This window comes from Mauremys reevesii, linkage group 2, assembly GCF_016161935.1.
Source record: "Mauremys reevesii isolate NIE-2019 linkage group 2, ASM1616193v1, whole genome shotgun sequence".
Taxonomy (NCBI): Eukaryota; Metazoa; Chordata; order Testudines; family Geoemydidae; genus Mauremys; species Mauremys reevesii.
Genome location: NC_052624.1, coordinates 161,595,409 through 161,610,040, shown reverse-complemented (window position 1 = coordinate 161,610,040; position 14,632 = coordinate 161,595,409). Strand labels below are relative to the sequence as shown.

At 42.8% G+C, this 14,632-nt stretch overlaps 1 protein-coding gene across 1 annotated transcript in view; it reads right to left on the bottom strand.

Annotated features, from left to right (window-relative positions):
- Positions 1-1,443: 1,443 nt before the first annotated feature.
- Positions 1,444-14,632, bottom strand: part of LOC120398323 (cadherin-9-like) — a 69,601-nt gene continuing 56,412 nt past the window's right edge. The window contains exons 3-6 of the mRNA XM_039525660.1: positions 11,023-11,142; positions 7,868-8,035; positions 3,892-4,079; positions 1,444-1,726 (exon numbers count right to left, since the gene is read on the bottom strand). Coding sequence (XP_039381594.1) covers positions 1,703-1,726; positions 3,892-4,079; positions 7,868-8,035; positions 11,023-11,142 — 500 coding nt within the window. The 3' untranslated portion in view covers positions 1,444-1,702. The remainder of the gene's footprint in view (positions 1,727-3,891; positions 4,080-7,867; positions 8,036-11,022; positions 11,143-14,632) is intronic.

Sequence of the window (14,632 nt, the reverse complement as noted above, 5' to 3'; positions counted from 1 at the left end):
TAGATGATTGGGCCAAAAGAAATCTGATGAGGTTCAACAAGGACAAGCGCAGAGTCCTGCGCTTAGGATGGAAGAATCCCATGCACTGCTACAGACTAGGGACCGAATGGCTAGGCAACAGTTCTGCAGGAAAGGACCTAGGGGTTACAGTGGATGAGAAGATGGATACGAGTCAACAGTGTGCCCTTGTTGCCAAGAAGGCTAACGGCATTTTGGGCTGCATAAGTAGGAGCATTGCCAGCAGATCGAGGGACGTGATCATCCCCCTCTATTCGACATTGGTGAGGCCTCATCTGGAGTACTGTGTCCAGTTTTGGGCCCCACATTACAAGATGTGGAAAAATGGAAAGAGTCCAGCGGAGGGCAACAAAAATGATTAGGGGGCTGGAGCACATGACTTATGAGGAGAGGCTGAGGGAACTGGGATTGTTTAGCCTGCAGAAGAGAAGACTCATATTTACATTTAAAAAGAAAAATGTTATATTAAGGCAAAACTATCTCAGTCTAAATTGATTTGCAGTTGAAAACAGAATTTTAAATTATCCAAGGTGTCTGGTTTGTCAATGTATTCCAATCAGCAGTGAGTGTATACGTGCTTATTTTCTTCTATCTGTGTCCTAAAATGGAGTTGCTGAAGGTAATCCAGGAGGGAAAGATAAATTTTCTCGATCAATTCAAAGCCCTGTCTAACTACAAAGGCAGGAAGAATGTATCTGACACCTTCGTCGTTAATGTGCCACTGCAAGTAACCTCCTAGGCCAAACCATAGCCAATGGGATGAATAAAGTGAAGGAAATATTGGCAGTTGTGTCAGTGTTTGGAGAAAATAGCTTTCTTAAAGAAAAAATGGTGTGGCTCTTTCTAAAAGATGGTCTGGGTATCCTATATGCTCATCACAGCCCACACAATATCAATCTCACTGCTTCCCAAAGTGAAGGAAGAAGTTGTAAGGAGAAGAAAAATAGTGTCATAGAGCCCATCACTTAATCAACTGTGGTGTGCCCCTATGGAAGATACAATGTCAAATTTTCTTTTCTGCTCGGGGGGAAGGGTAATATACTAACTTTACACGCCTCTGGTTGTGACTGCAGCTGGATTGATCCCTGGCGTAAATTAGAGCAGCCTGAAGGCCAATCTAATGTCTGCCCATGGCCCCAAAGGACCATTCTGACAGTCTGGGATTGCTGGAATGCTCTAACCATGCCCTCATTTTCTTATAAATTTCCCCTCTCCTAGAGCCTGAGGGAGCAACGCAGAATCACTATGTTAGCTCTGTACCAATTTATGCAAGGGAAATCCTCAGGAAGCCAGTTATGTTGGCTTTGTCCTGTTCTATACAGCTGAAGTGGACCTGGGATTTTTTTTTAACTATGGGAAAAAAGTAAGTAAATCATGAAATAATAAGTTTTTTATTAAAAGTTACCCCTGTTGAGTTTTCTGGCTTGTAGTTAGCAAATGATGTGCTTGGCTATAATTTTTAAAGACAGACAAGGGTGAATCTGGTAAAAACATTTAAAACAGAAATTTGTTATAGAATTTCCAAATTTCTGTGTTCTAACATTCTCTTCAGATAAGCCATCTCCAACTCACTGATTTCAGTTGCTATAACAGTGATATTGTGCCGGGAGTTTCTTCCCGATCAAGTGGCTTTGAGATGAATATAGACCCATTTCCTGAGTGGATGTTGAATATTCTGTCGAGGTCAGTGTGTCGATCCACAGAATATCTGTCAAGATATAATACAAGTGTGTATCACCTTCTTCTATTATATTTTCCAGTTTTGCTTACTAACCACCATTAAATGCTTCCAGTTTTACCTTAGGTAAGGCTACCTTAAAATTTGAAGTACGGTAAGGTTCCCTGTACTTACTATAGGGATTAACTAGTGCAGAGTACCATAAATACCAAGTTAAAGTTATTTAAGACTTTGGCTCTTTCTGAAAGATGGGGTGTAAACTCCATATGCTTAGCATAGCCCATACAATGTCAGTTTCATGGCACTGGTCTTAAATAGGATAGAAGGGTAACACACCTGTATAGGAAGCTATTCAGTATGAGTCATTTTAAAAAATATATTTTAGCCCAGAAATATAATAAAGTTAACTCGGACTGAATTGTCTTTGTAAAGATTTTCGCAAATGATTAGAGATTTTGAATGCTTCAGTTTTTTGGGTGCTCAACCTCAGACACCATCACAGGGACTTAATTTCAGTAACCATTGAGCATCTGCTTGCTGAAGATCAGGCACGTTTGATTTTTCTCAGGATGGGCATAAAATCACTAGAAAATATTTTTTAAATGGCTTTTAGGTCTGAAAATGCAACAAGACTATAACCCAGTATTAATGATACATTGTATTTGTTGATCTCTCTTTTGCTTCCGAAAAGAGTAACTTACATTTATAGACATCCTCTGATCTAGTGAGCTAGTGACCATTAACCACAAACCAGTTGAATGAAGAGTGTATGCACAATTTGCTTGATGACATTATTTCCCCCCAAAATGCAAACTGTATAGCCTAAAGTGGGTATTCAGATAACATCAGAATAGTTTTTGTAGCAGGGTGGACCCCTGCTCCTGCCCTGAGGGGTTTAAAAGGAGCCTGGCAGGGCTTGAGAGCGGCTGCTCTCAAGGCTGGGCTGATTGGGGGAGTGGCTGCAGGTGAGGCCACGCCCCAAACTGAGCGACAGCTGGCCTCTATAAAAGGCCAGGGAAGCCAGAAGCCAGAGAGTCTCTCTCTGCCTTCAGAGAGAGAAGGGCCTAGCTGCAGGGAGCGAGAGACTGGCTACCTGAGTGGAGCAGGGCTGGGGACAGGCTGAGGAGCTGGGGAGCTCCAGCCTGGAAAGCCCCAGGCTGTGGCCTAGCAGAGGGCTAACAGGTACTGGGGGTTGCAGAGGGCAGAGGTAGGCCAAGGCAGCAGGTCCAAACCTTCCTTGCCAGTGATGAGTAGGCTGATACTGCAGTCTGCTCCAGGATGTGGGGCTAGACAATGACTGGCAGTAGCCATACCCTGAGGCAAGGTGGGGATAGAGGGTGGGGGTTCCCCAAGGAGGGGAGACCCTAAGAGAAAGGGGTTACTGCTGGGGGCAGCACCCCATGTAGAAGGGCACCGGGTCCAGGGAGGGACACGGGGGCCTGAGGACAGGTGGATCACCAGCCTGTAGAGGGTGCTCCAGCGCTGGAAAGAGCTAATTCCCAGAGTCACCCGCAGGAGGCGCTGCAGGGGTGAGTCTGACCCATCTACAGTTTTCAATATGCTTATCTGGCCAATTTTAAGCCCTAAAGAATCACAGATTGTCTACAATTCAAGTTTTGGATATTCCTTTTATCCGAGGGCACCTATTGACATGTCATGTAACTGTCAAGGTATGATGGAAACAGGGCAGATTTTAAGTAGGCTGGAGGTTTGAGTTGAACCTTTCTTGCAGCTCTAGAAAAGAGATTCCCCAGTGGAGGGACAGGAAGGTTACAGGAGGATAGGCTATCTACAGTGGGTTAGTTCTCTTTAGAAGTGTGAGTTCATCAAACTCAGACCTTCAGGCATACCTACAACATTTTGTCCACCTCAACCCCTTGTGAACCACACTGCAGAGTTCAGATGATAAACCCCTCCAGGTTTTCATGGCTCTACTTCAAAACTATTGTTTGTGAGAGTGTGTCTTTGATAGACAGCAGCTGTTGAGAATATTGCTTTATGTGAAGTGACATGCCAAGTAAATTCCCCCAAGCCTTGGGAATAACAATAGCTGATGAAGAAAGAGGACAACAAAACCAATACAGCTTCTCAGCAGGTGACCCCAGGTGAGACTTTCCTTTGCCCTCCCGCTTGAGGAAAGCAAAAGACCACCTGGAGTGTTAAGTATAATAAAAAGAGAGGGAGCAAAAATAAACCTTTTTGATGGTTATAATCCCTTCCTGTGTGTCCTCATCAGTGATGATATCAAACATGTCTGATCCATCCCCGTTGGAAATGCCATACTCAGTCGCAGCATTTTCACCCACATCGAGGTCATTGGCTTTTATTCTGCCGAGAGGAGTCCCAAGCGATGCGGACTCAGGAGAGCTGAATTGGTAAGTACCTGGAAAAGTTAAATCAAACTTTTTTTAGTCATTCATCTTTCTAAATAATAAATGCCATTTGTTTCTCCTAGTTTTTTTTTAAACTTGCCTTGAAAGTTGAAACATTCTAAGAAAAGTGCTCTTAGTCATCAGGAGTAAACTTTAAAACAAAGACGACTTGACTGTCAATGAAAAGTTTTGCTGGTTTTTTTTAATGAAAGTGTGACACTTCAAAGGCACTTAGTACTGTATTCTTTATAAACTTTTTCTTTTGTACTTCAGATGAAAGGAACATAGATAGAAGCACAATAATACAGCAGTGATTATGACCCTTAGTAGTTAATGGCTTTATTTATTTTGTCTGTCTTCTACACATTTTTTTCAGTGATACCTACAGTTATTTTTTTTCTCTAGGAACCACGGTTTATAAAACAGAATAGATCTGAGGAAGAAACTAAAATACAATAGACAAGGTTTTCTATTTTGAAATTGCCTTGAACAGCTTTAAGTGTGTTTTATGTGAGATAGAAGTTTTTCATGGAAACACATAATACAATATATTGCAAAAAGCATTTGAGATATGTAATATTTAAATATTCCTGCTAACTGTTTGAACTGTATGAAAGTTGTACAAATGTGTTCAGATTTTTTAATTCACTTTGGACACATTTGTTTTCATGCCTGATTTCTGTTAATGCTTGTGGAATCAGGTTTTACTAGCCTGGATGCTATTGAGAAAGGAATTTTAAGATTGCACATCTTAGGACAGAAGGTAAATTTAAAATTTATCTTTTCCCAGCATGTGCACCAAAAGACTAACTATAAAGTTATGCTCCTGCAGAACAGGAATAATATTACATGAGTCTCTTGACCAATCACAATCAGGAAATATAACTTGAACTTCAATTCACAAGATACAGGTTAAAATAATTCTTAAAACAGTGTTTGCAAATACTTACTAGTAAGAAGTAGGTCTGAGAAGTTTGCAGACATTTTGCATGCCAATTTGTTGAATATTTGTTATCTGTCATTTGTACAGCTCACTTAGTTACTAGCATCATGCCACTTGTAGCAATTATAAACTGGTACCCATGTAGGATATATTGTGAAGCCATGCCTGACCAAGACAACTTTGGGGAAGGCAGTGTGCCTGAAGAAGGTACAATCCCTATTTGAGTGGTTTAATGAACAGACAGATTGTACAAGCTACACCAGCCTATAGCAGGTACAGCCTATGTCACTTGATGTGACTAGTTCTTCCCTCATGTATCCATAGCCCTTCTCTACCCTTTCATCCATTTTGGGGCACAGTGAGAGAGCAGTTTCTGAGTTTTCCCAAGTACACTGATCATAACAGATCCTTCTGTGGGCTAAAGCAGGTTGAGTGAGTCTCTATGCCCAGTGTCGTGCACCTAAATCACAGTCTCTGACTAATGGAAATGTCTATCTTTAGAGATTTGTGGAAAAAATGGGTGATATAGTATGATGGTGAATTGTATTCGCTGTTAGAAAGTCAACCCTATAACTGAAAAATTAGAAGTGGGCTGCAAACCAGTGAGGCTGCAAAATTCATGTTACTCTCTTACAACAGGCTGAAAACTGTTTAGAAGTTAGACCTTATGACAACCAGCCTTCCAAAGGCTGACCTTTTCCGTTTGTAGGCTTATCTAAACTTTTCATCCTGGCAATTGAGCCAGAAATCCTATAAGCACAAACTTTGTCATGACACTTCAATTTTTCCCTGACGTTGGAAGTCCAGAAATACCAGGGGAACACCTCCTTTGGGTGAGTTTTATTCTGAAAGCCGTCACTGTAATTGAGATGATGTCAGTGACCTGCACATTGTCAGCATATAAGCTAATCAGCTTGGTTTAGGGTATAATTCCGTTCCCGAAGTGTCCATTTTTTCATGAGCACATGGTACAATTCTGTAAAGCTCTTGCCCTTCCAACCATTTATATTGTTCATGGCTCAGGTCTACTAGTTGTGTGGGGGCCACTGTACCTTTTAAAAACCAATCCTTACATACTTAGTCCAAGTCACAGTGGCTTCCCGCTAGAGTCTGTCAGTTTCCCTTCTTTCTAGCCCCTTCAATAAATCAAATTATTCTTCAATATTTTGGAGTTCATTCCTGTCTCTTTCACATGCAGCTTCTTCCTCCCCTTTGGGCCTAATTTCCCCGTATCCTATAGCCTCACATAAAGGGAGGTAATTGGGTACAGGAGGAGCAGATTTTCAGAATCAGTCTCCTTGGAAATGTGCTGCAGTTCATGACTGTGTGAGGAGGAATGAAAACCTGTAGATTTTCCATTCATGTCTTGCTTTGTAGGAGGAGCAGGAAACCAGCATCCTGGGAAGCAAGGCAAGAAAGGGGACTGGTCATTAGCAATGTTACAATCACCCCAGTGTGTCCAGCCCAGATAAGGCCTTCCATGTCACCTTCTGTGTTTCAGTGAAGTTTAAGCAGTGCACTGCATAGAGTCTTGTATGTGGCCTCTTCACTGGTCTGACTTTCATTCTAATTAAGAGCCTGATCCAAAGCCCATTCAAGTAAGCATAAAGACTCCCACTGATTTCAATAGACTTTAGACTGGTCCTTTACTAACCTTGCAGACTACCAGCAGGAACAAAGGCTCCAGGATTTCAGATGTCAAAGTTACATTACAGCTATTTACTATTACTTAACCTTTACTTTTAGATTGCAACTCCATGTCCAAGTGTGTAATTCAGTGAAAAGAACTATACCTCATCTTTGGGTTCAATACCTCCAGTCTGATCAAACATCATGGACCATATTATGCTATTGTGTGTTGTTGTTGTTTTTTATCAGAACTCCCTGTTGAAGTCAAATGGGAGCATTCTGTTTAGAAAGAAGTGGCCTGAGCTTGCTCTGTGAAGCTGGTCATTAGGTAAGCAAACTCACAAGATGATGATCCATTCTGGATTGGGTGACTAGTTATTTTGCTTGTATTCATCACCATGGTATCTGAGTGCCTTACAAGTTTCCATAAATCCAGAAAGGTGGTCTCTAAATCAGTCTTGATGTTTGTTCAGTCTTTGGTATCTCTGAGTGTGCAAGCAAGGATCCCAATCAGAGCCAAAGACAATAGTAATTGAATAATGTGGATATTTTCCTAGCAGATACTGAACTGAAACTGTGAATTCTTTTCATATAGCCTACCAGGCAGTCATCAAGTGCTGCTTTTAACAACTTTTGATTGCTAATCAGTTTGGGATCAGATTTAAAGAAGTAGTCTAGGATTAAAGGGTCAACATCACATTGCACATCCCCTGCACCATCCCACTTTTCAATGGTTGCCAGTTTTGCAGCCTAAAGGGTTTTCTTTCAAAAATATAATCATGTAAAATATGGGCCAGATTATCAAAATTACTCAGCACATGCAAGTAGGGCCAGATTTTTGAAATGCCCATTATGAGGATTGGAAAACCAGGCCACTTATTTAGATGCCCAAGTGGGTTGGATACTGAGCTATTCTGAAAAGCTGACCTTGTATTTTACAATATATTTGCTGTAACTATAAATTGTTTCAGGTATAACATTGAAATTACTATGGGTTATTGACTCCTGTTGAAATTATTTTAAGGGTTTGGGAAGTAAGTTTATTCTGCTAAGGAAGTTTGTATTTTTTTTTTAAAAGTAGACTCCCATGTGCTTTGACAAAGCTGCAGCATAAGCAGACACAGCAGTGCAGCTGTAGATGTGAAAAAAAAGTATCCCAGATGGTGATGGTTAAACAATTTTAAAGAAGCTTTTTGAAACACAGCAGAACTATTAAAGGCTTCATACTCTGGGGGAATCGAGGTGGATTGTCGTTGACATCAGTCAGTGTGATGTTCACCGTAGTGGTCCCTGATAATCCTCCCATCTGGCCTCCCATGTCCTTGGCCTGGATGACCACTTGGTACTGCTCCCTATTTTCTCTGCTCATGTCTGGTAAAGCAGTTTTGATTATTCCTTGGATAAAAGAATAAGAGGGGAGAAAAAAAAACACTTTAATCCCTGAGTTTTAAAATGGATTTATGCAAAATATATTGTACAGATGTTAGTACCAGGCAAACAAATACAATTGAAGGTGTATTCGAATAAGGCTTTTAATCCATGACCGATTTAATGTGATTGCAAGAAAAGAGAGAAATATAGTAGTGCAATGATTCAGTGTTTGGACTGTGCTAAATCCATATAATTATCCTTTTGATGACAAAAGTGTTAGGTTTGTCACATTAATGAAAGCTATTCAGCTAGTTTCCCTGGCTATTATTTTGATAAGGTTATTAGCTTCAATCCTGGAGTGGTCTCCGCATTATACCACTTTTTCATTAACAGGGCAGAATTCTGTGTTATCCTGGATTCACTATTTCAAACTTCAATAGATTCACAGGTTTTAACTTCAGAAGGGACCACTGAGATCATCTAGTCTGACCTCCTGCATAACACAGGTCACTGGATTTCTATAAATTAATTCCCATTTTAGGTCCACTAGCTGTGGCAGAACTAGAATATAACTTCTAATATCGTCTAGTTGAAGATTTTTTTTTTGAGGAAGAACCCACCACAACTCTTGATAAATTGTTCTGTTAGTAAATTACCTTCAGTATTAATTTTTGTGCCATGTTTCCAGTCTGAATTTGTTTAGCTTCAACTTCCAGCCACTGGATCCTATTATACCTTTGTCTGCTAGATTGACGAGCCCTGTATTATCAGATTTCTGAACCCAAGTAGATTAGTATAGACCAGGGGTTGGCAACCTATGGCACGCGTGCCAAAGATGGCACACAAGCCAATTTTTAATGGCACACTGCTGCCTGCCGGAGTCCCAAGAACACACAGCCAGTGAAGGGCAGAGCTCGCGCCCCCCGAGAGAGGCGCCACCTCAGCGGCCTGCCCACAGGCTCCCGCGTCCCCTCACCCAGCAAGGAGACCTGCCCGGGGGCACAGAGGGTCCCGCTCACCTGGGCCGCCTTGGTATAGCTGGCCATGGCGGACTGGCAGCGCGCCAGGGGAGCGGGTTCGCTGTGGGACCCGGTCCTGACTCCCAGCAGCAGGAAGTGGGGGCAGTGGAGGCGGGAGAGGCTGGTGGCAGTAGCAGCGCCAGCTGCTGAGCCTCCCCGGGAGGACGCGCCTGGCCGCAGCAATGGATGACCTGCTGTCTGTGAGCTGGGAGGAGCAGAGAGCCCGGCGGTGCTGAGCATGTAGCGGGTGCGGGCGAGCGGGAATTGGTGGTAGCCAGAGAGCCCTGGGGCGAGGAGCTCACATACTGTAGGGTCACGCGCCGCCCAGAGCGGCTCCTCCAGACACAGCCAGAGGGGACTCTCTTGCTGGGGGGCGCTAGTTGCGCTCGTGCGGTGCGCTGTGGACCCCAAGTGGGTGAGCTGGCTGGGGGCTGCAGAAGTGGGGGGTACTCTGCCCTGAGCCCTGACCTCCCCACATGCACACCCAGCCCTCTGCCCTAAGCCCTACAGCCCCGCACACCCCCTAGGCCCGTGCCCTGAGCCCTGTGCCCTGCACACACCCCAGGCCCCGCCCTGAGCCCAGTACCCCCCTCATATGCACCCAGCCCTCTGCTTGACTCCTTTACCCCCGTCCATGACCCCAGCCCTGACTCTGGCACCCCCACACATACCCAGCCCCCCCACCCTGACACCTGCACCCCCCACATGCCCCCAGCCCTCTGCCCTGACTCTTGCACCCCCTCACATACCCAGTCCCCCCACCCATGTACCCCCACATCCTGATTCTTGCACCCCCCACATCCCCACCCTGAGCACCAAATGGGAGCTCCTGCACCCCACCCCCCACATTCCCACCTGCACCCTTCGCACCAAATGGGAGCTTCCCAGGTAAGTGCCCCAAACCTCCTGCCCCAACCCTGAGCCCCCCTCCCTCATTCTAGCTCCTGGCCAGACCCTTCACCCCCAGCCCTGTGCTCAGTCCACTCCCACCCTCAGCTCAGTGCAGAGAGAGGAAGAGAATGGGCCAGAACCAGGAAGAAGGTAGGTACCCACTGTATGTGGGCAGGGCCGGGACCCCAGACTGCCGGTCTGGGGTCCCGGCCACCAGCCCCGCACAACCCGCTGCTGGTCTGGGGTTCTGGCTGCCAGAGCCGTGCCAGCCGGGGTCCTGGCCACAGGCCCCACTCAGCCCACTGCCGGCCTAGGTGAACAGAACCCCAGGCCGGCAGCAGGCTGAGCGGGCCGGCAGCGTAAGATAAACATTTTAATTTAATTTTAAATGAAGCTTCTTAAGCATTTTGAAAACCTTGTTTATTTTACAATACAACACTAGTTTAGTTATATAATGTATAGACTTAGAGAGAGAGAGACCTTCTAAAAAACATTAAAATGTATTACTGGCACGCGAAACCTTAAATTAAAGTGAATAAATGAAGACTCAGCACACCGCTTCTGAAAGGTTGCCAACCCCTGGTATAGACTGTGCCAAAGTCACCCCCTTAACTTTCTGTCTGTTAAGCTAAATACATTGAGCTCCTTGAGTCTTTCACTATAAGTTACGTTTCCCAATCTTGTAGTCGTTTGCAGGGCTCTTCTCTAAACCCTCTCCAATGTATCAACATGGACCCCAGAACTGGACACAGTATTCCAGTAGTGGTCTCACCCGTGCCAAAAACAGGTATAAAATAACCTCCCTATTCCTACTACTTCAAGAAAATAAAACTTACATTTTATGATGCTGCAGGTTCACTGCCTTAATAATATGGGGCCATATCACGCCATCAGTTTTCAAGCAGAAATCAAGGGAGTCTTCTGCTTAAAACCAGATCGATAGTCCATGTTCATTCTGAGTTTTGGACAAATATTAAACAGTACTTGAACAATTTAATTAGTATTTTTATAAAACTGGGTATAAATACTTGAGTGAGAAGGATCTTGATCTCTGTGTGTATTTCTGTAATTATGACAAGTAAGACAGAAAGGGTTGCTGACCTGTCTCTGGGTTCACTGAGAAATATGGTTGTCCCTGGAGGATGCTATACACTACTTTGGCACTGTTTCCATAGTTGGCATCATCAGCATCTGTAGCTGTCACTTGGATTACAGAAGTTCCTGAATAGGAACAAAACAAAGAATCTATCATTTGAAAAGAGATAATTTAGATCATAAGACTGATGTACACATTTTTTTCTATTTATAAAATATATTTAATGACCAGATGCATAGAACAGTCAAAACCTGCACAAAATACATCAGACTAATCCCGTGTTAACTGTTGCCAGCAAAATTATTCCTTTGCCATGCAAAATTAAAATAAAATTCAAAACAACACATTTTACTCAGAATTAAAACAAAACAAAATAAGCCTCCCTTAAGCCCATCCTTCAGAAAAAGCCTGGGTAAACAGATAGGTCTTGATGCATGATCTGAAAGACCAACACATCATGTGTTTATTGATCAAGGGGGCAGCAAATCCACAATCTGAGGATTGTCCTCTGAAAACACTCTGCTCTCAACTCTCAAATGGAAGATCTCAGCTGATCTCAAGTGCTGGCCACAATGATGACGTGGTCTCTGAGATACAGAGGTCGCATGCAATAAATAGCTTTCTACAACCAATACATTGAATTGGACAAAAATTAAGATTTAAAAGCCTGTGATTTAAAAGCAAAGCACTGCAAGTACTATAAAAGGGACATAATGTTTGGCACTAGCTGTTTCTGAGCAGATCAGTAATCCTTTTGGGTGTTTGGGGGGATGTGGGGGTGGGAAGGGTGGTGGTGGTGACAAATGCATGGATAAATGCAGTGAGTCCAAAATCATTAAGTAAATCATTAACTCTTTGCCAACTGCAGATGGAGAAAAACACCCTTTTGGCCACATCTTCTTTCTGGATATCTTGTACGGTCTCCAGATCCTCAATAAGAAAAGGCGTGGGCACACTCCATCCATAAAAGGGGAGATATCACCTCTCTCATTTCCTTTAGTTGTTTTTCCCCATCTTCTGTCTTGTCTAGCTACCTTCCAGCAAAGCACCCGTCTTGACTAGACACTTGGAAAATGTTCGTCCACATTATCTGGGATTGATGGAACAGAAGTGTTTTATAATTCCTTTCAGGGCTTCACATATGCATTAAGCAAAGGGAATGACAGAGCAGAACCCTATGGTACCCCCATATGGGAAGGCAAGCAGGACAGATACTACTACTTGGTCTTGTAAGGTGCAACTCTGTTTACCATTTGTGATTTGGCAATATTACCTACTGGTTAGGGCATTGTGGGTGACATGGTGGAAGACAGGGGATATTTCTTCCTCTGCAACAAAACCAAGTAGTAAAATTATAAAAATGCTTTATGTCACAATCAGTGAAATTCTGAGGAGAATTTCTGCCCCACGCTCTTTAGATTTCTCTTTACCTGCTTAATCTGTCGAAGGTCATCTGTAAACCAAGGTGAGCTGTAAGAATAATGCAGAGGTAGGGGGCATTTAAGGATAACTGTATCAGTAAAGGACAGAAGATAATGATAGCATCCAAACAGTCTGTGGATAAAGTAATCCACAAGGTGAACAATAGTCTTTCGCAGACATATGTAGAACGTAACTGATCTCATCAGATGCTGAATTGAACTACTAAAATAAGGCCTCTGCCGCCACAGGAGCTAATATGACCCTTTGTTGAAGGAAGTTTGGTGCTTTACCCCTACCCACCTCCTCCTGCCCCAGTTACAAGGTAAGATCCAGATGTCAGTTCAGGCTGTGTGTATAGAACACATTCCCAGCTATCAACTGATTTGCATCCCTGTATGATTGCTACTGTGGCATCTAGGAGTTAAATAAGAACTGCAGAAAACAAAAACTCTATTCAGGAGGATGTATAACTCTCTGATGTACTTTGTGTTAAATTGTAGTCAGAAACTTTAAACACATATTTACCTTGTTCATCAAATTTGGGTATTGGGGAATCTTTGGTGAAAAGGTGAACCTTGGAGTAGAGCTTGAAGATGATTTCCTTAGGGAAGGTGATCCAGAGGTGAGGTCTGGCTTGTGTCGAGAAACCTCGACCTTATATCTCTTTTGAGTTTATTTTTGCTCTCTTGGTCATTGGGACGGTCACAGCCAGACAGGGGAAAGTTGCAGAAGGAACTGTAACCTTATTCTACTCAGAGCTTTGTAGACCAGTATCAGAACCTTGACTCGGATCTGACACAGAATGGGGTTCTAGTTCAGTTTGTGGAATACTGGTGAAATATGCTTTCTTTGACTTGTACCATTGTGCAAACTGGCCGCTGCTCAATGTATCAGCTGCTGCTTCCTTGTGAACTAATTGTCTAATTAGGAAAAGTGAATTACAATATCCCAGACTGGAGGGCTGAGTGGCCTCTACAGCAGCCAGAAAGCAAACAAATAAAATAAAAATCCTAAAACAGAATAAAACCTTTCTTGTGAAAAATTTTGTATCTTTGACATTTTGACCCATTTTGGGACATTTCTTTTATTCAAAAGTGCACATTATGTGGCAAAAAGGGATTCCCCTTTTTTGGGTCAGCTCTAATCAAGACCCACATGCAAAACATAAGTAACTAGTGCACAATACAACCTGGCCTCCTGTCACAAAAGCAACCCACTTTCCCCCACAAAACCTATAATCCATTCTAATAGCATAAATCTCCCACCACTACTATGGAGGCAGTATTGTGTGTGTGTGTGTGTGTGTGTATATATATATATATATTGTAAATGTAAGGATGATATAATTCTCGTCCTTTCTAGCATATGCTAGGTGTGTTCACTTTTCTTTTTTTCTCCCCAAAGCTTTCTTTTGTATGGTGAAATGAAATGCTATCCTTGATTGCATTACTAGGACTTGTACTGAAGGACCATAAGACAATCTTACCACATAGACAGATGTAATATGGCTAAGCCGCTGTATATTTAATCTGTCTGAAATACTGTATGGAGTAAATGCTCTTGCCACTAAATATAACAAATTTACAATGGTAAAATAATGCTATAAAGTCTAACTGAGAAAGAATGGCTAAAACTGAATAACACTCCTAACCCTGCCTTCCTGCTGTTCAGTACTTTGGTACAATAACTTTAGTTTTTGTTTGGTGGTAATTATGCATCTGATGCCCTGCTGGAGAATTTGAAAAACATTATGGAGGGAACAAAGAGCTGGAAAAAGCAGAGTGATGTAGTTTGAATTGGTGTGTGTACATGTCCATGTGTGTTTATCCTTTCTGGAGACTGGCTCCCCATCCCTCTCCTCCCAGTAGGTACAGCCTAGGAAGCACTTCTAGCATAACCCATACCATACCAATGATGAGACAATCAGAGAAGGAAAGTAGTCAAATTAAAGCATCGTATTTGGGCCTTTTTTCAGTAATTAAAGAGAGACCATATAAAATGATGAGTCTTCCATAAAAAAAAACTAACTATGAGTATTTCTTTTTCATTTTTGTTCAATGTGCTATAAATATTTACAAGCAGACGAGATGCAGTTTTAAGTTACACTAGCTGCCAATGGTCCCAATGGACTGAAATAGCAACTCGCAATCAGCACAATGATGGGTTTCTTGCATATGTCATCTTTACTCTGGC